The sequence below is a fragment of the Sus scrofa genome, chromosome 5, assembly GCF_000003025.6.
Source record: "Sus scrofa isolate TJ Tabasco breed Duroc chromosome 5, Sscrofa11.1, whole genome shotgun sequence".
In the NCBI taxonomy this organism is placed as follows: domain Eukaryota; kingdom Metazoa; phylum Chordata; class Mammalia; order Artiodactyla; family Suidae; genus Sus; species Sus scrofa.
This window is the reverse complement of record NC_010447.5, coordinates 21,199,055-21,225,467: the sequence shown is the minus strand read 5'-3', so window position 1 is coordinate 21,225,467 and position 26,413 is coordinate 21,199,055. Positions and strand designations below refer to the sequence as shown.

At 43.5% G+C, this 26,413-nt stretch overlaps 1 protein-coding gene and 1 long non-coding RNA gene across 2 annotated transcripts in view; one reads left to right on the top strand and one right to left on the bottom strand.

Moving 5' to 3' along the window:
* The window catches only part of SARNP (SAP domain containing ribonucleoprotein), a 59,390-nt gene extending 36,970 nt beyond the window's left edge, over positions 1-22,420 (top strand). The window contains exons 10-11 of the mRNA XM_003126256.4: positions 15,665-15,754; positions 18,599-22,420. Of these exons, the coding sequence (XP_003126304.1) occupies positions 15,665-15,754; positions 18,599-18,640 (132 nt within the window). The 3' untranslated portion in view covers positions 18,641-22,420. The remainder of the gene's footprint in view (positions 1-15,664; positions 15,755-18,598) is intronic.
* Positions 5,509-8,843, bottom strand: LOC110260684. The gene is made up of 2 exons (XR_002343977.1): positions 8,728-8,843; positions 5,509-5,880 (listed from the first exon to the last, which is right to left on the bottom strand). It is a non-coding gene; the product is annotated as an uncharacterized LOC110260684 (long non-coding RNA).

The following is a 26,413-nucleotide window of genomic DNA, read 5'->3' as shown; positions in this document are numbered from 1 at the left end:
GCAGAATGGAATTTTTCTCTTCTGCCCAGGACAGTTGAAAATGTATTCTAATTTTAACTTGAGAAATAGGAGTCAGGTTTTCTTTGTTCAACTTCTACCCACCCTCTTATGCCCTAAACCTCAGACCCACACTTTTTTACCTGGCTGTTGATGAGAAAAAAAATTAGGCAAGAAATGTTAGGAGTATAAATTGAGCAGTTTAGAGGAAAAGATTTAAAAATTTGGGGAAGCAAGGTGAGATTTTTGGTGCTATATTGTCATTTATTGCAGGTGTTTTGCCCTGTTCACTGTATTTTTATTTATTTATTTATTTATTGTCTTTTTGCCATTTTCTAGGGCTGCTCCCACGGCATACGGAGGCTCCCAGGCTAGGGGTCTAATCAGAGCTGTAGCCACTGGCCTACACCACAGCCATAGCAATGCAGGATCCGAGCTGAGTCTGCGACCTACAACAGCTCATGGCAACACCAGATCCTTTTAACCTACTGAGCAAGTCCAGTGGTTGAACCTGCAACCTCATGGTTCCTAGTTGGATTCGTTAACCACTGCACCACAGTGGGAACTCCTTGCCCTGTTCACTGTAAATTGGATCTTTGAGAAATTTCTATTAGAGGGTTGTACTTCCCTAAAGTACCTGGTTGAGATCTCTAGGATCTTGTACCATTTCATTTTATTTTTCTCTCTCTGACTTCATTCATTGAGTTTGAACCAAAGAACTAAATGTTAGAAAGTTTCTAATAAGAAAAAACTCAACTTTTCTATCTCCTCTCGTTGATGCCCCACCGCCGCTGATGTCTTTCCATTCCTTCTTAGAACATGTCAGAACTGATGAATTTGATAAAAAGCAAGTTTTACGCCTCTCTGTGGTTCCCATTTTGTCTCTTCCCCAAGAGTAAACATAGGGGGAAGGGAGGGGACTACTGCATTCTGTTGAGTCTGTTTTATTCTTAAATACCTTCAGCTGGTTTTACCAGCCAAGTTCTTGGGGTGGGATCATTTTCTGAGTGCCAGTTTTTAAAAGTGCCACTCTTTTTTAAAACCCACCTGTAAGTCATATTATATCTGATTGTGTGTCTAGTTGTATGACTAATTTTGGGGTGACCATTAGCTGGCCTGGCTGTTTAAGCAGAGCAGTATCTATTTGATCCCTCCCAGATACTCTCCCTGGCGGTGGTGAAATGTGAGCTAACTATCTGAATCCAAGTCTATCTGTCCTTCAAAATCCATGTGGGAGGAAAAATGTGGGATATTTTTGTTTTGGTTTGGGGCTTTTGGGTATGTGTTGTGATTTTCTTTGAGGGGGTATAAAATTTTGGTGTTCAAAGGCTCCTCATGATGTAAGAACCGTAGCAGTATAGGAATATGTAAGATGTATTTTTATACTTGGAGCCTAATAATTGAGTGATACTATTTTTTGGGCTGACATTGATAAGGAGACGTACCATTTTATTTAAAAAAAAAGTATGTGTTAAATTCAAGTAAGGTTTAATAATAACATGATAGTTCACTTTTTTTATATACTCACCAAGATAGTAACATTACTTTTTATACCTTAAAGCTGAAGCAGGTCAGATAAAATTCCTTTAGTATTTTGGAGACAGAGATGGGGATGAGACAGGGCATCGGATTGTGAGATGTTTATAAGAAGGTACTTGGTAGTGATGTCCTTTACATACTGTGCCACATGGGAACTCCATAAAGGCCTTGTTTTTAAGAAAATCTCAGGTCTCTTGTTAATATCTGGGAAATGTTAACTCCTTTCCTCCCATTTCTTTCCTTTGCTACTCTTTTCTCATATTTGTAAAGATAGTGTTTAACCCATTTTTACCTTCTCATCTCAACAGCAAATTCTTAGGACAGATATAGAAATGTATTTTCAGAGTGTTCTGCATTTGGAGTTTGTATCAAATATTGAATCTTTAAATCCCTAGCAGTGAAGATGTGTTGTTGAGAAAAAGATTATATTTGAAATGCTTGGTGTCTGGATATTAGGAAGTATTTATTGGGGTATAGAGTAGAGGAGGCAGTTAAAGAATTTTTACCACATGGAGTTCCCATTGTGGCTTAGTGATAACAAACCTGACTAGTATCCATGAAGATGCAGGTTCAGTCCTTTACCTTGCTCAGTGGGTTAAGGATCCAGCGTTTCCCTGGGCTGTAGTGTAGGTTGCCTTGCAGCTCGGATCCTTTGTTGATGTGGCTGCAGCTGAAGCTCCAATTTGACCCCCAGCCTGGGCACTTCCATATGCCACAGGTGCAGCCCTGAAAAGCAAAAAAAAAAAAAAAATTCTACTACCACGCTCATACTGGAAAAGAACATACCTCCAAGATGAGAGAGCTTATGTGATTGACCTCTTCAGTGCCCTAGACGAACAAGCAAAGCACATGAGCCTTAAGACATAAGCCATCTGTTCTCCTGTCCTCCACTTTATTAATACTACCCTCTTTCTCTGTATCCTTTCTATAGGGAAAAAAAACAAAACAAAAAAACCTTTGTGTTATTGAACTTGGTTGCCTCTCTCTTTTCCCCACATACTTGAGGTGTTCCCTAATCTTGTTTTTTTTGTTTTTTGTTTTTGTTTTTTGGGGGCTGAACCCGAGGCATATGAAGGTTGCCAGGTTAGGGGTCAGATCGGAGCTACAGCTGCTGCCTATGCCGCAGCCACAGCAACACAGAATCTGAGCCGCATCTGCGACCTACACCACAGCTCATGGCAACACCGGATCCTTAACTGACTGAGCGAGGCCAGGGATTAAACCTGCAACCTCGTGGTTCCTAGTCAGATTTGTTTCCTCTGTGCCATGATGAGAACTCCCCTAATCTTGTTTTGGCATATTCTTCCAGTATTGAACTCCTCTGGTAAGAGTCTCTGTTCCTCTATTTGAATTCTAGGAAGGCAGCAAGACAGGTGTGCACCTAAGAGCCTGCTGTGATGACTTAATAGCTTTCTTTTTCCCTTCACATTCCTGCAGCTGAGATAACCTGTTTGTAGGAAGCATAAGCTTTTTTGGAAGGCCTCTAGTACTTTTGGAGGGAAATTGGAGTAGCAGCCTCATTTGCTCTTGGCGATGGCAAGTTTTGTTGTTGTTGTTGTTTATACTTCTCAAAGCTATTCATAATTATTCCAAACTATTGCTGCACGTAAGGTTCAACAGAGGTTCCTTAGGCTCCTCTTCTTCTTCTTTCTTTTTTTGTCTTTTTAGGGCTGCACTAGCGACATATGGAAGTTCCCAGGCTAGGGGTCTAATCTGAGCTACAGCTGCCTTGCCTATGCCACAGCTATAGCAATGTGGGATCCGAGCTGACTCTGCAACCTACACCATAGCTCATGGTAACACAGGATTCTTAACCCACTGAGCAAGGCCAGGGATTGAATCTGAGTCTTCATGGATACTAGTTGGGTTCATTATTGCTGAGCCACAACGGAACTCCTGTGGCTCTTTAGAGCAGAGTGAAGCCAGAAATCTGCATATTAAAATATTTCAAATGAAAAGAATCTGTTTTCCTAGTGCTTACCCTAAATTTCTGGGTTTTTTTTTTTTTTTTTGTCTTTTTGCTATTTCTTGGGCCGCTCCCGCGGCATATGGAGATTCCCAGGCTAGGGGTCCAGTCGGAGCTGTAGCCATCGGCCTACACCAGAGCCACAGCAACGCGGGATCCAGCCGCGTCTGCAACCTACACCACAGCTCACGGCAACGCTGGATCGTTAACCCACTGAGCAAGGCCAGGGATCGAACCCGCAACCTCATGGTTCCTAGTCGGATTCGTTAACCACTGCGCCATGACGGGAACTCCTAATTTTTTTGTTTTTTTGTTTTTTTCCTAAATTTCTGAATACTCGGGTTACTGTTGTCCTTCATTCTCTGTATATTTTAGCTAAGACAGAATTCACCTCCCCTCACAAAGTTTTTAGCTTCCCTTTACTGACTTTTTGACATTTCTGCCAAGCTCTGCATCGTTTATCCTTAAAAGCAGCAGCTTCCTGGCTTTTAAGAGAGGGAGGTGGTGACTTTTAATAGAAACTTGGTTTCCAGGGGTCTCAAGTGTGAAGCCTTCATTTCCTCCACCTTCCTTGCTTTGTCCTACAATCAGCTAGAGCAAGACCGAGACGACCTCCTCTGGGGTTGGAGAGGAGTGGGGGTTGGGGGAAAAAACTTGATATGGACAAGAGAGAAAAAGTGATGGGAGCTAGTGACTTAGAAGAGTGTTTGGTTGTGAACTATGTACCAGGGTTTCAAATACTATAAAGATAGGAGGAGATGCTATTCTTGGTAGTCTCTAGTTCTGGTGTAGCTTTACAGTTCCTGATACCCTCTGGCCCTAGAAAATTGATCCTGATCTCAACAATTAAAAGATTGTTAAAGAGTAGGTAAGATTGAAGTTCCTGATGTGGTGCAGTGGATTAAGGATCCAGTGTTACTGCAGCTGTGGCGTAGGTCTCAGCTTTGGCTCATATTTGATCCTCCATATGCTGCAAGTGCAGCTGAAAAAGGGGGCGGGGGTAAGTAGGTAAGATCCTTGTATTGGGAGACATGTGTATGTGTGGGGGTTTTGGAGTATCTCTTTACTTTGGATGTGCTTAGAAGGCGTACCCTATGCTAGTTCAACCCTTCCCTTTAGTCCTGCTTAGGCCATGTGTTGATTTTTTAGGACTATCCCATGTTCTGGTCTGGCGGGCATAAAGGGTCAGGAATAAACATGTTGAAATGAATTTCAGAAACTGGGGCAGGGAGGTGACAGCTGTGTGTTTAAGCATTGAAGTGTTTCTGAGAGAAAAACCATCAGTTGCTGTCATTCACCCTGAGAGTATGAAATTGGAAGCCTACTCACCCTGGAGTGTTTCATAACCTTTACCTCTGGGAAGTCAAGGCCATGTCATTATTAATCTACCAGCGCCTGAAAGCCCCCAGGCTCTGCTTTTCATCCTGCCATCAGTCACGTGGCAGTGAAAGGAAAGTCACCAGAAGGCTCCCTCTCTTCCTTTTTGCCCCACTCTTACCTTACATTCCCTTGGAAAATCATATTGGCCTTTGAACTATTAACATCTTAATATGGTAAATCACTTAAAAGGGGGGGCAGTTGTTTGTTCCTTCTTTGGAAACTGTGATCATCCTAGTTCATTGTCAGCCTCTCTTCCATCACTCTGGGGAAAAGACTTCTAAGAAAAATAACTTAAAGTGGGGTAAATAAATGGCACGGTTTAGGTCCTGATGGGAATATATATGATGTTCTTACATTGAACTGTGTTGAAAGTGAACAATAGCTCAGTCATTGAAACAGCTGTAGGAGAAGGGCCCATTCCAACTCATAGCAGTACCTGAGTTTTCCTGAAATGCCCCTTTCTACTTATAAGGATATCTCTTACTGAATTGTTTAGATTGAAATTTCTGCTTTTCACATGTAGTATAAGAAGGGATAGTGAGTGAGTGAACTTATTATACTGACCAGGAAAAATACCTGGTTTGGTGAATTCTTTTGGTTTCCTATGAGAATAGTGTGGATATCTCTTATTTGAATTGATTAAACATTCTTACTTTGTGTTTTGGAATTTACTGAGTTCAAATTCTCTAAATAAGCCTTGGTTGGTTACATTTGGGTCACTGTTTTGTTTTTCCTAGTTTCTCTTTATGATCCAGAGGGCACTGGTAATAAGATTGAGGAAGGTAAATGCTTTTAACATATAGCCCATGGGGTGCTAATAAAGTGGACTCTTTTGGCAGAGCAAGTAACTCTAGCACACTGGCTTGAAGCAGTATTCTTTATTATATTTAGGATAAAATTAGCAAGTTTTGAAAAATGTTCACTTGAATTTGAATCTTGAAGATATAAGTTGGGTTTGGAAGAAAAAGCTGGAACTCCATTTTGGGTAGAGATTTTACCTGTCATAAGAACGCAATCACTTTATTTATTTATTTTATTATTATTTTTTTTTTATCTTTTTCTAGGGCTTCACCCATGGCATATGGAGGTTCCCAGGCTAGGGGTCTAATTGGAGCTGTAGCCACCGGCCTACACCAGAGCCACAGCAACATGGGATCTGAGCCGCGTCTGCAACCTACACCACAGCTCATGGCAACGTCAGATCCTTAACCCACTGAGCAAGGTCAGGGATCGAACCCACAACCTCATGGTTCCTAGTCGGATTCGTTAACCACTGAGCCATGACAGCAACTCCCAAGAAGGCAGTCACTTTAGAAAGTAACTGATACTCAAGACTGCCAGTTGTTGCATTTGATCTTCCTCTTGGGACTTAATTCTTCACTATAATGTATGTGCTATGGAAATTCTTGTCAGGGACCTTAAATTAAAAATTTCTAGCTATGCAGAGTTCCCGTCGTGGCGCAGTGGTTAACGAATCCGACTCTGAACCATGAGGTTGCGGGACTGATCCCTGGCCTTGTTCAGTGGGTTAAGGATCTGGCATTGCCATGAGCTGTGGTGTAGGTTGCAAATGCGGCTCGGATCCCATGTTGCTGTGGCTCTGGTATAGGCCGGTGGCTACAGCTCCAATTAGACCTAGCCTGGGAACCTCCATATGCAGCGGGAGCAGGCCTAGGAAAGACAAAAAAAAAATTTTCTAGCTATGGTGAGTTACTGTTGTGGCTCAGCAGGTTGAGGACCCAATGTAGTCTCTCCATAAGGGTGCCTGTTTGATCCCTGGCCTTGCTCAGTGGGATGAGGATGCGATGTTGCCATGGCTATGGCGTAGGCCCCAGATGCAGCTCTGAATGGACCCCCAGCCCAGGAACTTCCATATGCTGCAGGTGTGGCTAAAAAATAGGAGTTCCTGTCGTGGCACAGAGAAAAGGAATCCGACTGGGAACCATGAGATTGCGGGTTCGATCCCTTGCCTTGATCAGTGGGTTAAGGATCTCGTGTTGCCGTGAGCTGTGGTGTAGGTTGCAGACTCGGCTTGGATCCTGCATTGCTGTGGTTCTGGTGTAAGCCAGCAGCTCTGGCTCCTATTAGACCCCTAGCCTGGGAGCCTCCATATGCTGCAGGTGTGGCCCTAAAAAGCAAAAAAAGGGGGGGGGATAAATAAATAAAAATAAAACTATATAGCTATAACCTAGTACTTCTCTCTTTTTTCTTTTTTGGGCATTGAAGTTTTTCTTAAAAAATGAATCCCACTATATTTAGAGAAAAATAAGTTCTTAAAGGACCAGCAGAAACTTCGTGACTAACTGTACTTCATCTTGTCTTCTAAGCTTCTACCTCTGGATCAGGGTGTTTGATCTCCATCTCTCTCTCTCTTTTTTTCCTTTTTTCTTTTTATGGTTGATTTTTACAGGCTCGGGGTCGAATTGGGGCTGCAGCTCCCGTCCTATGCCACAGCCATCACAGTCCTGGATCCAAGCTTCATCTGCGACCTGCACCGCAGCTTCAGGCAACACCGGATCCTTAACCCACTGAGCAAGGCCAGAGATCAAACCCACATCGTCATGGGTATTAGTCAGGTTCTTAACCCGCTAAGCCACAGAGGGAAGTCCTGATCTCCATCTCTTGATCTTAGGTTTCTCTCCCACGTCAATACTTCTGGCTTCTCCTTTCTTTTTTCTTTTTTCTTTTTTTTTTTTTTTTTTTTGCTATTTCTTGGGCCGCTCCCGCGGCATATGGAGATTCCCAGGCTAGGAGTCAAGTTGGAGCTGTAGCCTCTGGCCTACACCAGAGCCACAGCAACGTGGGATCCGAGCCACGTCTGCAACCCACACCATAGCTCACGCAATGCCGAATCGTCAACCCACTGAGCAAGGGCAGGGACCGAACCCGCAACCTCATGGTTCCTAGTTGGATTCGTTAACCACTTCGCCACGATGGGAACTCCTGGCTTCTCCTTTATAATAGAAGTATTTTCAAAACCAGTTGCCACAGACAGGCCACACATTTTGCTCCAAACTTTATATTAATCAGTAGAAAGAGGAAAACACAGTTGTACTGTTTACAGTGATTCAGAATTCAGGAGGTAAAAAACTCTAAAGTTGCTCAGCAGACACATAATTCTTTTGGGTCTGGAAATCAGAAGATTTCCCCCTGGGCCCTCATAATGGAGTATGTAATGAACAGTGGCACACATCTTTATAGGAACTCAATTGTGAATTCATAAACCACATGAGGTTAAGGATCTTTTTTTTTTTGTTAGGGCTGCACTGAGGCATATGGAAATTCCCAGGCTAGCGGCCGAATCGGAGCTGCAGCTGCTGGCCTACACCTCAGCCACAACAATAAGGGATCCAGCCATGTCTATGACCTACACCACAGCTCACGGCAACGCCAGATCCCTGACCCACTGAGTGAGGCCAGGGGTTGAACCCACATCCTCATGAATACTAGTTGGATACATTTCTGCTGCACCAAAACAGGAACTCTGAGGTTAAGGATCTTTGTTTTATCTCTATTCCCAATGTTGGAACAGTGCCTGACCCATGGTAGACTCTCGGTGAATATTTGAATGATTAGTGAATGAATGATTTAATTTTATGGTTTCAGTGTTAGTGAGAATGTTGATAGAAACTAATTCAGTGAAAAGCAGTCCTTCAGGGGTTTTTAGAGTATCTGGTATTGGTCCTCAGAGTTGGAGGTCGAATCCTTGCTCAATTCTTTCTGACATTTCCTTATAGATATCCCTTTTTATAGTCATTAATTATTAGGAATGATGAAATCAGTAAAGCCTGACAGTGTTTTTTTAGGGTCCCAGAAAGAGAAGAAGAGGCCGTGGTTAATAGTACCTGGTAGAGAAAACCGTGGTTTTGTCCAGTTACTGTTCTGAATGACATTGTTAGCTTCACAGTTTTGCTGGTGGTCTCAGACTTTGGTTCAAGGACTGGAAGGAAGCAGTAGAAATAATGGCTTAAAAAAAAAAAAAAAAGAAATAATGGCTAACATTTATTGAATACCTATATGATAGTTTCTATGTACTAAGCATTTTCACACATGTAATTTCGATCTCAGAGCAGCCTGGAATGTCTCAGACTTTTCCCTCAGCAGGTATTATTTTCTTTATACTATCTGAGGATTTGCCAATATCATTTTCTTTATATTGTCTGAGGGAAGCAGAAAGGTAAATTTTGAAAAGTTGAAGATGACTTCTGAAGGGTTCATTTTGGAATTATCTTATTCCATGATGGAAAATACAGTGATAGTGGAGTTCCTGTCATAGCACAGTGGAAATGAATCTGATTAGGAACCGTGAGGTTGTAGGTCAATCCCTGGCCTTGCTCAGTGGGTTAAAGATCTGGCGTTGCTGTGAGCTGTGGTGTAGGTCGCAAACGAGGCTTAGATCCTGTGTCGCTGTGGCTGTGGTATAGGCCGGCAGCTGCAGCTCTGATTAGACCCCGAGCCTGGGAACCTCCATATGCCACAGGTATGGTCCTAAAAAGCAAATAAATAAATATTTAAAAAAGTAAAAAACATTGCAATTCTTACTTAAAATTAAAAAAAGGAAGAAAAGAAAATACAGTGATAGTGATTCATGGGGGTATTTGGCTTTATTAAATCTATCATGGGAATTTTCTTGCGGTGCAGTGGGTTAAGGATCTGGCATTGTCACTGCAGCAACTTGGGTCACTAATGTGGCATGAGTTCAGTCCCTGGCCTGGAATTTCCACATGCCAGGAAAGGGGTGGGGGCAAAAAATATATATATAATATTATATATTAAATATTTCATGTTTTATATATATCATGCTTTCTGTCTTGTGCTGTTTATATGGACTCTCTCTTCTTTTGCACGATTCTTTTTCTCATTTCTGTCACCAAAACTTTTGAAAAGAAGAACAAGGCACTTATTGGGAGATGTGAGTGAGGATTGTATACACTACGATTATTGGCGTCAGTCAGTCAGTTGGCTTGCTCTTTAGGTCTTGAGTGAGAGAATGGGGAAGGTGAAGTATATGGATCAATCTGAATATCCAATGCCTGTGTTTAGTTAAGTGAGGACAGATTACTCATCTGATTCTGGATGCAAGTTGTGTATTTTGAAGCGTTTTTTTTTCACTTGATAGCAAATAAGGGTGCTTCAGATTCCAGCACTGTTCTTCCCACACAGCACGCCTGGGAAGAAAAAAGATTTGTTAGTGGTTGAGGGTTTGCGGGAGGGAAGTGGGGGAGGAATGAAGAAGGGAAGGGTTTGCAAATGTGTATGACACTGAGCTAGAGAGGTCAGTGCTGCCTGCAGATGCACAACCCCATTTGTGCACTTGAGCATGGCCTGGGGGAGCACTGGCCTGATGAATGCAGAGAGAGATGCGTTTTGATCGAGGTAATTTCCCTCAGATGGGTCTCACCATCCCATGAATCAAAACCTGTCAGCAAGGAGCTAAAGATGGAGTGAAGTTTATTGTACATTTGTTTCCATGCGACACCGTCACGCTAGAAGGGTCAAGTGAGAGAGATCATTAGAACTGTGTTGATTTACTGGGCCTGTTGTGCACTTTCCCTGCAGGGCAAGGAGGAAAGAGGCTTTAGGAGGGGAGCTGAGGGGTGCTGGCTACAGAAGGAAGGGCAGACATGCACAAAATAAATAAAACCCTCACTGGTCTCTGTGGGTGAGGAGTGGGCAGGCTGTTCATAGGGGATAGGAGGTGGGGGCATCTGTATTGTTTTTTTTCCCCCCTAGAGCCCCTGGTAGATTTGGAGCAGATGCTCTGCCTGGATCTCCAGGAGAGGTACTGAAGGATTAAAAAAAGGAAGCTCATGGGGAAATCTCTTGATACTGTCCTTCATAGTTAGGGAAGTATATCCCCATCACAACCTCCCTTCTTTTTCTCCCTCATTCTTTCCTCACCTTTGAGCTCAAGAAGAAACTGGATGTTTAACTTAGAAGTCAGACTCCCCGTTTTGGAATGTAGCAAAGTAGAGAACCAGAGGAAAGGCTGCCCCACACATTCCAAATGGGCATAGGCTCTGTGATGAGATTTGTGAAGGGAGTGGCCCCAGGGTTTGTGCCGAGAGAATGGCTAAGTTTCAGAAGTAGCATCTTTTGTGATTTATACTTGCTTAAGTACCTGTAGCACTGAATTTTTTTTTTTTTTTTTTTTTCTTTTTCTTTTTAGGGCTGCCCTGTGGCATTTGGAAGTTACTGGGCTAGGGATCAAATCAGAGCTGCAGCTGCCAGCCTATACCACAGCCACAATAACACAGGATCCAAGCTGAATCTGTGACCTCTGCCACAGCTTGTGACAACACCAGATCCTTAAACCACTGAATGAGGCCAGGGATCAAACTTATATCCTCACAGATACTATGTCAGGTTCTTAACCTGCTGAGCCACAATGGTAACTACCCCCAGCACTGAATTGAATGAAAAAAGTGCATAGTGGTAGTTCAAGTTATGGTCTAGTCCTGCCTCTTTCGAAGAAGGGTATGGTGTGCTCCTCTTATTCCCCCTAAAACCGTTTCCTGCTTGGCCTGGAGTCTTAACGAAATGGAGATCTTTCATCTAGAATGTCCTGCAGAGGTTCTAATTTGGAAATCACCATTTGTATCCCTTAATCACTTTTATCTTAGTGGTGGTAGACAAAACAAACTTCCTGGTGACTTGGTAAGGAAAAATATGGTGAGGCCTTGTTCTTTGGAAACCCTAATTCTTTCCATACAGTTCAACAGATGAAATAGCCAATTAGCCAAAATTAGAAATAAATTCAGTTGAGAAAATCTTTAGTATGAGACTGCTCATTGGAGTCCTTTCCCTAGATCCCTAGTTAGCTATAAAATGGAGGCATATGGTATGGTAAAAAAGCAGTGGATCCTAGCATTGACTCAAGTCATTTGAATGATATAAAAGTAGTTGAAGTGGTTCACAACTACTTTTAGCTAAGGGTCCTAGTGATTTTCCTTTCCTTGGAAACTTGGGAATTAAGCACTACTTCCATTCTGCTACTTGATACCTGAAGATAGGGTAAAGTTAAAGTGGGTTCTTTTTTGCATTTCAGGCATTTTAAGTTCTCAGGCTAGGGGTTGAATCAGCTGTGGGCCTACGCCATAGCCACAGCAACTTGGAATTTAAACCATGTCTGCCAACCTATACCAGCTCACAGCAACAACAGATCCTTAACCCACTTAGGCCAGGGGTCAGACCCGAATCCTCATGGATCTCATGTTCATGACCCACTAAGCCAAAACTGGAACTCAGGAAAGTAGGTTCTTGAGTAAAATGTTTGGTTTCCTTTTCTGACTGCCGCTTACTCTTTGTGAGACTTAGGCAGGTTACTTAATATCTCTTTTTTTCTTTTTTTTTTTTTTTTTTTTTCTTTTTTGTCTTTTTTGTTGTTGTTGCTATTTCTTGGGCCGCTCCCGCGGCATATGGAGGTTCCCAGGCTAGGGGTTGAATCGAAGCTGTAGCCACCAGCCTACGCCAGAGCCACAGCAACACGGGATCCGAGCCGCGTCTGCAACCTACACCACAGCTCACGGCAACGCCGGATCGTTAACCCACTGAGCAAGGGCAGGGATCGAACCCGCAACCTCATGGTTCCTAGTCGGATTCGTTAACCACTGCGCCACAACGGGAACTCCTTAATATCTCTTAACATCAGTTTTCTTATCTATGGAATGAATTTAGTCATACTACCTACCATGTTTAAGATTGTTAAAAGAACTAAATGTGTGGGAGTTCCCGTTGTGGCACAGTGGTTAATGAATCTGACTAGGAACCATGAGGTTGTGGGTTCGATCCCTGGCCTTGCTCAGTGGGTTAAGGATCTGGCGTTGCCGTGAGCTGTGGTGTAGGTCGCAGATGAGGCTCGGATCCCAAGTTGTTGTGGCTCTGGCGTAGGCCAGCAGCTACAGCTCCGATTAGCCCTGTAGCCTGAGAACCTCCATATGCCACCAGAGCAGCCCTAGCAAAGGCAAAAAAGCCAAAAAAAAAAAAAAAAAAGAACTAAATGTGGAGTTTCCTCATGGTGCAGTGGGTTAAGGATCTGATGTAGGTGCTGTGGCATGAGTTTGATCCCTGGCCTAGGAACTTCTGCATGCCATGGACACAGCCAAAACAAACAAACAACTAAATGAGGAGTTCCCATCGTGGCTCAGCTCAGCGAAATCAAATCTCATTAGGATCCATGAGGACACAGGTTCGATCCCTGAGTTAAAGATCCTGCATTGTTATGAGCTGTGGTGTAGGTTGCAGACACAGCTCGAGATCTTGCGTTGCTATGGCTGTGGCATAGGTTGGTGGGCTACAGCTCCAATTTGACCCCTAGCCTGGGAACCTCCATATGCCACGGATGCGGCCCTAAAAAGACAGGAAGGGAGGAGAAAGAGAAAGAAAGAAGAAAAAGAACTTTAATATAGTACCTGGCACATAGTAAGCACCCAAATGTTAGTAGTTATAACCATTATTAATTTATGATTGTTAAAAACAAGAATACTTTTTTCCTCTGGAACCTGGCTCAGTGTTTAACAGTGGTTTAGATTACATTAATTATCCACCCACTCTTGATTTGCTGATGGTCATAATGAAAAAGGCAAAAAACCTATGTAGGCAATATATTCTGTTCTAGTAATACACTGTGATTAAGTGATAACTCATGTAGGATTTTTCAGTCCTTCAATAACCACCAACCTTTCTAAGCTCATTTCCTACTTGCTAGAAGGCAGTGAGTGCAACCAAAGGAGAAAATGAACTTGTTCCTCACGCTAAAAGAGCCTGAGAAAATAAGAGTTCCCATTCTGGCTCAGTTGTGGCTCAGCAGGTTTAAGAACCCAGTGTAGTCTCCGTGAGGATGCAGGTTTGATCCCTGGCCTCACTCAGTGGGTTAAGGATCCAGTGTGGCTGTGGCTGTGGCATGCAGCTACAGCTCCTATTCCACCCCCAGCCTGGGAACCTCCATATGCTACAGATTCATCCATAAAAAGAAAGAAAGAAAAAAAAAATAGATAGTATTCCTGCCCACTGTGTTCAGAGAGCTGGGCTAGTGAGACGAATTGAACACATAAAACTCTATAGCTGCCCTGCTTTTAACCAAGAGGTGGTTCCTGTAGTCATAGAAACAAAAGCAATTCCATGGTTGGGGTTGAGAGTAAAGGTATTTTAAAAATTCCTGTTTTGGGGGTTCCCTTGTAATGCAGTGAGTTAAGGATCTGGCCTTGTCATTGCAGTGGCCCAAATCTCTGGTGTGGCACAGGTTTGATACCTGGCTACAGAGAAGCTCCACATGCCACAGGAGCGGCCAAAAATTAAAAAAAAAAAAAAAAATAGGAATTTCTACTGTATGGCTCAACAGGTTAAGAAGCCAACTAGTATCCATGAGGATTTGAGTTCGATCCCTGGCCTCTGTTCAGTGGGTTAAGGATCCAGCGTTGTTGAAGGCTACAGTATAGGTCACAGATGTGAATCAAATGTGAGCTGGCAGCTACAGCTCCAATTCATCCCCTAGCCTGGAAACTTACATATGCCACAGGTTTGGCCCTAAAAAGAAAATAAAAATAAGCCTGGAGTTCCTGCCATGGTGCAGCAGGTTAAGGATCCGGTGTTGTCTGCAGCCGTGCAGATTCTATCTCTTGCCTGGCACAGTGGGTTAGGGATCTGATGTTGCTGAAACTGTGGCATAGGTCTCAGCTGCAGCTCAGATTCAGTCCCTGGCCTGAATGTGTTGTGGGTATGGCCAAAAAAAAAAAAAAAAAAAAATCCAGTGTTGCTGCACCCTTGGCATGTGGAAGTTCCCTGGCCGGGGATCTGACCTGAGCCACAGCAGTGACAATGCCAGATTCTGAACCTGCTTCACCACAAGGGAACTCCTGTTTGATGAATACTTTTGACTGTGGTGTAGGCTGGCAGCTGCAGCTCCATTTTGACCACTGGCCTGAGAACTTCTAAATGCCACTTGTGTAGCAATAAAAAAGAAAATGAAAAATAAAAAATAAATAAGTAAATAAGTAAAATTTAAAATAAAATATATACTATAAGAAAGGAGTTCTGTGGTTAAGAATCCAGCTTGGCTCAGGTTTGATCCCTGGCCCAGGAATTTCCACATGCTGTTGGGCACAGCCAGAAAAATAAATAAAATACTGTAGAATGGTCAGCTCCAAATTCATGGTAAACTGGAACATTGTCTCTGATTACAGGGCAGACATCATGAGTCTCTTGGATGCTTGGAAAAGATCCAGGGCATATCTCTGAGAGAGATGACTGTAGCTGTTTCCTTGTTCCAAATCATTTCAAACTATTCAGATCCTTTTGTGACTTTTCTGGGTGTTCATAACGCTTAGCTTTCTAAGATCTTCAAAAACACCACTCTGGCCCCCTTTCTCTTCCCTTTCTTATTAGCAAGTAAATGGAACTTGTAAGTAAGCAATGTTCAGTAAATAGTTTGAGTGCCTTCTACCAACCTGCTCCATGCAGATATTATTTAGTAAAGCCTCTGCTTTCCATATCTCTAAACTACAAAAATGTCTTCAGGACAGGAGTTTGTTTTATGGGCATTTCTTATTGTTCTCTTGACTCTACTTATGGGTATTGAGGCCATACTTAAAATCTTCAGTCATTCCGTAGACAATATGCTATATGCTAGCTTATTGAGCTTTCTGTCTGTTTTTTGTTTGTGTGATCCTTAGTTCTTGACACAGGTTGGCTGATGTATTTTGTCCAGTAAGTTAGAATTTCATTCCTATTTACCTTGTGAATGAAGGCTAGCTTGTTTTAACTGTTTTCTTTGTCCCTGAACAGTCTGAGGATGATGAGAAGCTGAAAAAAAGGAAGGAGCGATTTGGGATTGTCACAAGTTCAGCTGGAACAGGAACCACAGAGGATACAGAGGTAAAATATACCTAGAATACTTCATAGGGCCCTTGAAGGGAAAATGAAGGTGAACAGAGTAGAGAAACATTATTATTTCCCAGCCTACTTCTTAAGTGCCCAGATAACAAGATCTTTTGTCCTTTGCTTGCTATCTGTTTCCTGAATAAAGTGACCCCACTGAATTCCATCGATATACTTAAGTAATTCACTGTTAGAGCTAGTAGAAAAGAACACAAGATTTGGAATCAGTTAAGTTTGGATTTGAAAAGTGGCTGAGCCACTTAGTAATATAATACTTACAAATTATGATAGTTTTCTGAGCCTCAGTTTCATTATCTGGAAAGTGTGAATAATAAAACTTACCTCTATTTTAAGCATGAAATGATTCTGTGTAAAATGTTTGACACAGTGTCTGTCACATTATTAAAATATTCAGTAAGTAGCAATGTCTCTGATTATCTGCCAAGCATATTTCTTTGATCATTTAATGAAGTTCATGTCCAGCCCAGACACAAGTATGTATAGTTGTCTAATTCCCCTCTGGAATAGGACAGTGGGCTCAAATGAGACTTCTTATTCTTATCACTTTATTTACAGATAGTTTCTCAGAATGAATGTCTTTTTGTTTGTTTGTTTGTTAAGACTTCTGTTCATCCATATCCCAGCGTTCTCTGGAGTAACATTCATTGAGACTCTGAGCCTTGGCAGACTGCCCAGAGTGTTGACAGACAAATTGATTTGCTGATTCGAGAGTATCTTTAATGGAGACCAACTGTCACTTGGGGCATACAAGAACAGTTAAAATAGTATGTTTAGAATTATTGAAACCCCTTAGGTGGCAAAGAACTTGGAATGTTGCTTCTTTCATTTCACCAAATTTACTTCTTTCCATCTGCCTCGACAGGTGGCCTCTGAAAATCCATTACCATACACACTCAAAATCTTATGAATAAATATCAGAGTCAGTCTTGTAATAAACCCTGAGAAATTTTTTTAAATTATTTTTTTATTTTTTGCTTTTTAGGGCTGCATCTGCAGCATATGGAGGTTCCTGGGCCAGGGGTCAAAGTGGAGCTACAGCTGCCGGCCTACACCACAGCCACAGCAACATAGGATCCGAGCCACGTCTGTGACCTACACCACAGCTCATGGCAACGCCGGATCCTTAACCCACTGAGTGAGGCCAGGGATTGAACCCGCATCCTCATGGATACTAGTCGGGTTCGTTAACTGCTGAGCCACCATAGGAACTCCAGGTTGGTTTTAATTCTAGTTAAAATCACTCCCTTCTTGTCAAGGAAACTGTTGTAAAACAGGCATGTTCACAAGTTGGTACATTTGGCCTCCAAGATAAGGCAGATGAGGATTTTGTTAGGTGAAAAGGAATAGAATAAACAAGATCCTACTCTATAGCACAAGGAACTATATTCAGTATCCTGTAATAAACCATAATGGAAAAGATTATGAAAAAGAATGTGTGTTTGTGTGTGTGTCTAATTGAATGACTTTGCTGTACACTAGAAACTAATTTTAAGGGGTGGGGGGGCTTCCTCTGTGGCACAGTGGATTAATGATCCAGCTTGTCTCTGTGGAGTTGCTGGTTTGACCCCTGGCCCAGTGCAGTGGGTTAAGGATCTGGCATTGCTGCAGCTTTGGCATACGCTGCACATGTGACTCGGATTCACTCCCTTGCCCAGGAACTTCCGTGTGCCATGGGTGCAACAAAAAGGTGGGAAAAGGAGACCCCCCCCCCCGAAAAAGGAATAGTGGCTTTTGTTAGGAGCGTTAATGTGTATAAGGGAGTAGTAACTTTTGAGGCTGATGTAGTTTACATGAACCAGAGGACCTCCATTTGATTCCAAAGAATTGTGTCAGAAATCCAAATGGAGTGAGCTAGGCTTGTATGCACTCAGCTTTTCTTTTTAATCTAAATGAAACCTCTTGTATGAACGGAATTTTTAAAAAAGCCCCTCTTTACTGGGAGGCAGTGGTTGGCATGAGGATGAAGGACTCAGTTCTGTTTTGTGAGTCACTCCCAGAACAAAAATATCTTTCTCTCCTACTCTCTGCTACCCATTTCCCACCCTTTCACCAATACTGCCTCCCTTAATCAATCCCTGTTGGGGCCTTGCTGACTGAACCTACTGCCCAGAAGGACATCCTCTTTACCTTCTCCATGAAATAGCATTGGTCAACCTTTTTTCCTTTGAAATCTCCCATCTCCGCACTAACTGGAAAACTTTTCTTCATCATATTAAGGCTAACTTGCGGAGCTCCCATGGTGGTGCAGTGGTTAATGAATCTGACTAGGAACCATGAGGTTTCGGGTTCAATCCCTGGCCTCACTCAGTGGGTTAAGGATCCGGCATTGCCATGAGCTGTGGTGTAGGTCGCAGTCGCGGCTCGGATCCCACGTTGCTGTGGCTCTGGCATAGGTCAGTGGCTACAGCTCCAATTAGACCCCTAGCCTGGGAACCTCCATGTGCCACAGGAGTGGCCCTAGAAAAGGCAAAAAGACCAAAAAAAAAAAAAAAAAAAGGCTAACTTGCTGTAAGGCTGTGTGGTTTTTTCTCCTTGAGGAATCTTTCTACTTTTTACCTTATTCTCCTCTTCCTCCTCTCCTCCCACCCCCTACTCCCCACAATCTTTTCCCCTCCTTACCATTCTTTCCAAACAAACCAGCTCTAACTGGATAACTAGAGAGATTCAGACATTAAGTCTCTGGCTGCCAAGCTTAAGCCTGGCCTTCCCTCCTTCTTGGACCTTGTGACAGTCCATGTGAGTTTGGATTAAAGCAGTCAGGAACCCAGGCCACTGTTGTCTTATAATCTAATTTTTTTTCTTCTTGCTTTTTCCTTATAGGCAAAGAAGAGGAAAAGAGCAGAGCGCTTTGGGATTGCCTGATGAAAAGCTCTTGATGCTTTCCATTCTCCAATGGTTTCCATCTCTCTGACTCTTCCTGGTCACATGTATACCTAAATGCACAGCCATGTGCCTAGGTCCTGCCTTGCAATGAGGGAGCATGTACCTCAGGTACATTCGTGAACTCCAGCAGCAATTTGACTTATTGCTGTTCCAACTTTAAGGTTGTTGTTGTTGTGTTGTTTTTTAATTATTATTTTGCTTGTTAATAAAAAAATAGAAAAAAGAATAGTGTGTTTTATCAGGTTCTCCTTTGAGTTCATAGAGCCAGATTAGACCAGATAAAGGGAGCTTAAGGGGCAAATATTATAGAGAATTAGCCATAATGCCTTTATCCTTTAGAAAAGAGAACAAGGAAAAGGATTGAGTCTATCCCTTTAAGCCTATTTATTCCCTTCTCTCATACTCACAGGCATCATTTTACCTCTTTATCCTCCATGAAGAGGCTAAATTTCACCCTGAATCTTTGCTTCAACAAGTTGACATGACCCATTGGGATAAAATAGGGAGAACACTGGGTTTTAGGAGGTGCAAAGGATGTAAATACAAGGGCTAGTGATTGGTAGTCTGTTACGGAATGGAGTCTAGAGTCCCTATTCTGGAGTCAGGAAGGACCTTGTTTTCAAGAGTGACCTGTCTGGTTTCAGCTGAGGCCAATGTGTGGGATCCTGTTGGTTATGCAGTTCAGGAAAGGAGATGGGCTGAACTCAAAGAAAGTATAGGGATTCAAAGTATGACAGGATATAGGTGTTAAGCTTTATTACCTAGATCACTGAAAATAAAAGCTGTGGACTAGAAGCTTCTATTTTCTAATCAAACCTTTTGCTAGTTTAGTTTGTCATCTTCTGTTGAAGGAATATACTTTTACAGTTTTGGTGTCAGTGTTTCTAAGATATTACTAAAATCCGTTTTCTTCACTGAACCTCCTACTTAGAAAGGTTAGGCTCTCACTGAATAGGCTGCTTGTTTGCGTTTGAAGTTTCACGTAGATCTGAGACCTGCTACTTAATCTTTTGGGATATGTTAGTATAGGGTTTCTCCTCTTAATCTTTATTTCTATACATCTTTTTTTTTTTTTTTTTTTTGTCTTTTTTTGTCTTTTTGTCTCTTTAAGGCCGAATTCGTGGTATATGGAGGTTCCCAGGCTAGGGGTCTAATCAGAGCTATAGCTGCCGGCCTATGCCACAGCCACAGCAACGCCAGATCCAAGCTGCGTCTGCGACCTACACCACAGTTCACTATAATGCCGGATCCTTAATGCACTGAGCGCAGCCAGGGATTGAACCCACAACCTCATGGTTTCTAGTTGGATTCGTTTCTACTGCACCACGGCGGGAACTCCTATTTCTGTACATCTTTATATCTTTGGGTTTGTGTGTTTTTTGGTAGTAAAACTTAAGCGCATGGCACCTTACCTGAAGACTTTGGCGCCATATTCAGGTCCTGTATAGCTGTGGTGTAATTCCTTGTTCCTATTTTTTTTTTTTTTCCCCTTTGGTCTTTTTAGGGCTCACTCTCGGTGTATGGAGGTTCCCAGGCTAAGAGTCGAATTGGCGCTGTAGCTGCAGGCCTGCACCACAGCTCACGGCAACTCTGGATCCTTAACCCACTGAGTGAGGTCAGGGATCGAACCTGCGTCCTCATGGATCCTGGTCAGATTTGTTTCCACTGAGCCATGACAGGAACTCCTCCTTGTTCCCATTTCTACTAATACTTCTCTCTGGTTTTGTAATTTATAGAAAGGTAAAGGTATCTCCCTTTTCTTTTCTTCAGGCCCTGATCTTGAAGCTAGCTTTTCCTTTCTGTTATTCTGTCTCTCTCAAAACAGAACCAGAGAGAAATAATTCAATTTTGTAGCTTTAGAGAAATTATAGATTCGGTAAGGCTTTTCTACTCAAAATCAGAAAGAGGTGTAGGAGTAGAACAGATGCAGATAATGGAATGGAGCACTAGGTCCTTGAGAAGTTTTCCTCACTTTGTCTCCTTATCTTCTATAATGTTCCAGAAAAGTATTCAGCCTCCCCATCCCCATCCCCTATCCTCAGGATTCTCTTCCCAAAGCCTAATCATTCCCTACTGGACTCACTCTCCCTGTATCTTTGATACAGTGTTTCTCAATTTGTGTGAATTTTTTACTAGCCTTTTTCATCTCATTCCAGCAGTTGTTCTTAGGTTGGACAGAAGTGTCTCACCTCCAAGTCTGATCACCAAATCCTCTTTTGTCTCATTGTAATCATTCCATACATACTTTTTGAACATGAATAGTTCATGATGCCTATGTCTTTTTTACTAATTCAGTCTTAAAATAGTAAGTTACTTAAAAGGCAGAACAGGCTTCCATGCTTGCAGTTCTTTATCTGGGATCCAAGTACCCTTCCTTCCTATTCCCCAGTAACTTTAGGTTAATCCAGGATCCAGATGTAGTTAGCTGACTCCAGTCTTCTTTGCCCTGTCCTGAAGCTGTGACATTCTCTGCATACCTGGAAGCTCTTAATGAGGGAGTCTATAAAAGGTGCAGAAGGAACCAGCTTCCTCAGCTATAAATCTGTACCTTTTTATGGTTCTCTAGGATCATTCTCTTTTTCTCTACTATCACTTTAAACTGCCCTTCCTGCCACCTCGGGTCTTGGGAACTTCTGAATATACAAGGCTGGAAGCCTCTGTGGGATGAGGGCTATAACGAAGACGAGGAGTTCCTGTCAAAGCACAGTGGAAACAAATACAACTAGGAACCGTGAGGCTGCAGGTTAGATCCTTGACTTCGCTCAGTGGGTTAAGGATCTGGTGTTGCTGTGAGCTGTGGTTTAGGGCACAGACAGGCTCGGATCCTGCGTGGCTGTGGCTGTGGTGTGGGCCGGCAGCTGTAGCTCTGATTCGACCCCTATCCTGGCAACCTCCATATGCCAAGGGTGCAGCCCTAAAAAAAAGGAAGGCAGGAGTTCCCATCTTGGCGCAGTGGTTAACGAATCCCACTAGGAACCATGAGGGTTGAGGGTTTGATCCCTAGCCTTGCTCAGTGGGTTAAGGATCCGGCATTGCCATGAGCTGAGGTATAGGTCTCAGACATGGCTCCGATCTGATGTTACTGTGGTGCTGTGGTGTAGGCCGGCGGCTACAGCTCCGATTTGACCCCTAGCCTGGCAACCTCCATATGCCGTGGGAAGCGGCCCTAGGAAAGGCAAAAAGACCAAAAAATGTGAGAAAGAGCAGGACTTCTTGGTTTTGAGTCCTAATATCTGACATGAGGAATAGATGAAGGGGAAGAGAGGACCTTAAATAAATAAATAAATAAATAAAGATAAAGGACCTGTGACCTACAAGATTATTTTTCCCTGTCCTCTTTTAGGACAACCTCTGATGTGTCACTCACCTCTGGTTATTGGACTCCACCAAAATCTAATGTCTCCCCTTTCTTGCTACATGTCTACTACTTGTTTTTCCTTCCAAAGGGACTGAAAAATGTCAGGTTTCACACTTTGGGAACACTTTGAGCCCAAAGCTCTCCCAGCTTTCTCTTTCTTTTCCTTTCTCAGTTGTCCTGGCCTTTAGTTTTTCCACCTCTCAGATCACTATTAATAGATGAGAATGAAATATTGTAAAGCAACTTCTTTGGTATAGTTTCTTGTTCTACTGCATTAACTCAACTGGTTCTGAAACAGTGGGGAAATTAATCATTCCTGACTCTTTTCCAAACTCAGTGCCACTTCCAACCCTGTCGTGAAGGTTGCTGTGAGAATAGATACTATCACATTATGCACACAATTTGCTTACCCTTTTTTTGCGTAGTAATTGTCCAGTAAATATTAGCTCTCCATTTTACTAGGTGATTTACAGTAGAAATATTCTCTTTTCCCTGAGTAGGTTCCAGCTAGAGGGTAGAGACTAGTTTGAGAGTGTGTATGTGCATACTGCATATGTACGTGCATTTGGGACTTAGAAATGTGAAGAGGTGGGAGAAGTCCCAGTTGCTCCCTTATCCCCAGCTCATTGATAGGAAAATGAAGCTGGAGGCATTAACTTCCCAGCTTCTGCCTCACCACACAACAGGAGCTGTAAATGCCACTGCCTGCTGGTTCTTAGCCTGGGGCCCCCAAGACAGGCAAAGACAAGGTGTAGGATAGCTACTCATGCATTAAGTTGCAGGATGTTAAGGGATAAAAGACATCTTGCAGTCTCTTCTGGGTGTCTGTCCCTCAATGTAGGAAACAACAGGCAATGGGAAATGGGGTGGGAGAGCTATTTTTAGTTCAGGCTAAAAGGTAGGTATAGGTGTGGATGAAGCAGTTCCTTGAAGGGAGGATACCGTATGTAGCACTTTTGTCCTTCCTTGATTTCAGTCTGATGGGGTCAGTCTGCTGATAGAACTGACAGCGGGGGAAAGCATGGGGGCACATTGTGCCCCATTCTGGATCATATTGATGTCACAGGAACTTTCTTGTTTTCAGATATGAGGCAAGATTCCTTTGCTACCTCCAATTCTTACGCCTCACCAAGTGTGCTCTAGGTACATGGGGGACATTTTTATGGTAGAATCAGAATATTTGAGATGCTTAATAAACTCTTGGTATGCTAGAAGTTGAATGTTTGGTTTGGTTTTGGATTTTGTTGAGGAAACCTAGAGTCAGTGAAGTGTAGAATAGGATAGAAATTAGCTGGAGTCATCCCAAAAGAATTTTTAGATCTGTTCTGTGGAGGCTGGAGGTTTTTATAATCTTGAGGGACTGTTTAGGATCAAGCCTCCAGCAAAAAGTAGTTCTAGGTCCCCTCTCTCCCATCCTCTGCCCAACCTCCCTTGAGCTGCATGTCCCAGCCCTCATCCCAAATGCCCATTGTGTTTTTGCATTACTTCAAAGACCTCCATCTTCTTGAGTCCTTGAGTTTTCATTCTCCCTCAGATCCTTTGCTTCCTGGTCTCCGAGGTGTAAATGTGGCGCTTGATGAGGGAGAAGAGCTCATCACTGATTTCTAAACTCTTTGACTGCTTTTATTTATTTTTTTTTTTTCAGGTTCAAGTGCTGGATTGTGTCATGTGACCATCCCAAAATTCAGAGCACCCTATGGCCATCTTTGCCCTCTGTCACATAACTTGAAAACTGCCTGATGGCCTTTTTGCAATGGTTCCCTCCAGGAAGCCTTGATCTCAGTGAAGAAGTCCTTTCCTGGCATTCCAGTGCCCCTGTCAGCCCCATACTCCTCAGACACCCTTAACAAACAAAGGCAATCACACACATGGTGTAACAAATACACAAAGTAAATAATAATTACACTAATTATGATCAGAGGGGCACTGGCCAGGTCCACACACATCATGAGGTGGGGGGGGGGGGTACTAGTTCCCACTAGGTTGCTGGGCTGTGCCCCCAAGCCTATTTATCCCATGCCTCTTTGGGTTGAGGAGGACCAGGAGAATGAGACTTAAAACTCAGATTTATGTTCATAAGAGAAAGACCCTCCCCCAAAGGTCTTTATTTGGTGGGATTACAGGGGCATATTCTAAGTGTCCCCCAAATCTAATGCCCCAGCTCTCTAGAACTTGTAGAAGGAAGTCACCTGATGCCTCTTGTCCAACCCCCACCCTGTGCCAAGATCAAGAGACACGGGCATTTGGCCTTGGAGGAGGCATCTTCTGATCTTCACTTCTCTGTTCCTCTCCTTCCACCAAGGAAATATGAATGGTGTTGATGGTCAGGTGGGTCTTGGTTTTCCAAGATTGGGGCAGAAGGAAAGATGAAGAACAGGGCCAGAGAGGAGAGGCTGGGGGGTTAGCTTAGCTGCTATGTGGGAGGAGGCGAGTTGAAATGTTTAACAGCCCTTGCCCATTCCTGTACCAAAATAACCTCATCTCACTTCTTCACTATGGGAATGGGAATAAGATGCCAAAACTCACCAACATCACCCTTCCAAGGGTGGCCACATACCTTTTCCCCTTCCACCAGCTGGGCCAGGCGGGAAAGTCATGCTCTTGTGAAGAACCAACCTTGCAGATCAGCTCTCCAACTTGGGCTTTACTTTAGTTCAGCACTGTTTGCATCAGACCCATAACTGCTGGCTCTACTTAGAGTGACAGTTTTGCTGAAGGTTCTTTTCCCCTCCTCTCCTGACATCCTCTAGGCTCTAGTCTGGAACCAAGAGGTCTGGTGGTGAGGTATGGATAGGGTATGGGTCAGGAGATTCTCAACTCCTTGGCTTCAGGCACTGTCCAGCTGGGAGGGAGGCAGAGGGGAACTTGTACTCTGAAGCCTGTGACTCCTCAGCCTCACATCTCTTCACCACTACTCTGGTGCCCTGGTTATCTGTCCCACAGCGAGAGGTATTTTATGTCCATAAAGTGCCCGTGGTAAGTGCTCAGAATTCATCTCTTGGCTGTGGCGGGTGCTGCTATTTCTCATTCCATAGAGGGGAAGAAACCGAGGCACAGTGCGTCCCGAGGAGGGTGGGTCAGGATTGTGGAGGAATGAATAGGCCCAGCTAGTGACTTGGAGTGGCAACCAGTACCTGCCTGCTTCCTAGCTTTCCAAACCAGGGAGTCTCCATCCTTCCTGTCCTCTGCTCTAACTGGCCTTGTCAGATGCTTTCCCCCACTTTATTGTCCCCTCCCTGCTGCCAGGTACTGCTAGGTTCCAAAAATAAAAGATAAAAATAATTATAGACACTCTGCTCCCTTGTTCTCTCTCCTTCCACCCTGAGCTTTGGGGTTGGGGGACTAAAATGTCCCCCCTCCAGAATCCCTTCCACCTTGGTCTGCTGGCTTTCCTCCCTAGCCCAGAGCAGTGATTTGGATTCAAACGCCCTGTAACCTTCAGCCTCCTTACAACTCCTTTCTTGACCTCTCCTAACCCTTCCCAGACCTGGGGACTCTGGGCTCTCTCTATTCTTCTTTTTATTAACCTGAAGACAGAGGCTGGGAGCAGAGGCATTCCACAGGCTCTTTGGTCTCTCTCTTGGCTGGGGGGATTTTGAGCATAAGCAGGCCACACCTTTGCCTAAATAAGTCAGTACAGTGAGGGTAGACCTGAGGGTTAGTTTAGTGGCTCTCATATAGATCCTGGATGTTGAGCGCCCTCCCCCACACCCCCAAGCTTCTAAACCCTAACCTCTCACTGTCTCTGCAATTGCTGGAATTCAGTTCAACCCGTTTGGCTCAGGAAGGTTAAGTAGGGTGATTTGGGGTTGGAAACTTCCATGTGTCAGCCCTCTTGCCCTCTACTCCCGTTCTCAACCCTGGAGGCTTTTAAACAAGTGCTTAAGTAGGTGGGTATTGAGGGAGGACAGGGTTTGGGGAATAAGGGACAAATGGGGCACAGTGGGCAGGGGCCCTTCTATTTCAGTAAAGCCAAATACCAAAAAATGAAAAGTCATAATAAATAAATAAATAAAGTTCCAAAATCCTCACGTTTGCCCCTGCCCTTACTTCCCTTCCCCTAGCCACTGCTGGAGGGAGAAAGGGAAGAAGCTAAGAATGGGTCTGGATTTCCTCTCCTACTGAGAATGGTAGTCAGGGGGGAATCTCCCCAGACCGTACCAAGCCCCTCACCTTGCCACTGGAAGAAAGGAGGCTTGGTGTGGGGCTTTCTCTTAATATTCCATTTCGGTCTCTTCATTGTTTATCTCTGCCTAGTCTCTGTCTCTTCTGCATCTCTATTCCTTTGCCTTCTCGCTGCTGCTTTTTGTTCCTCCGTCTCTATCCCTCTGCTCTACTCTGTCTCTACATCTCTCAGTCTTCTTGCCAAACCTTCTCACCTCAGACCTCACACA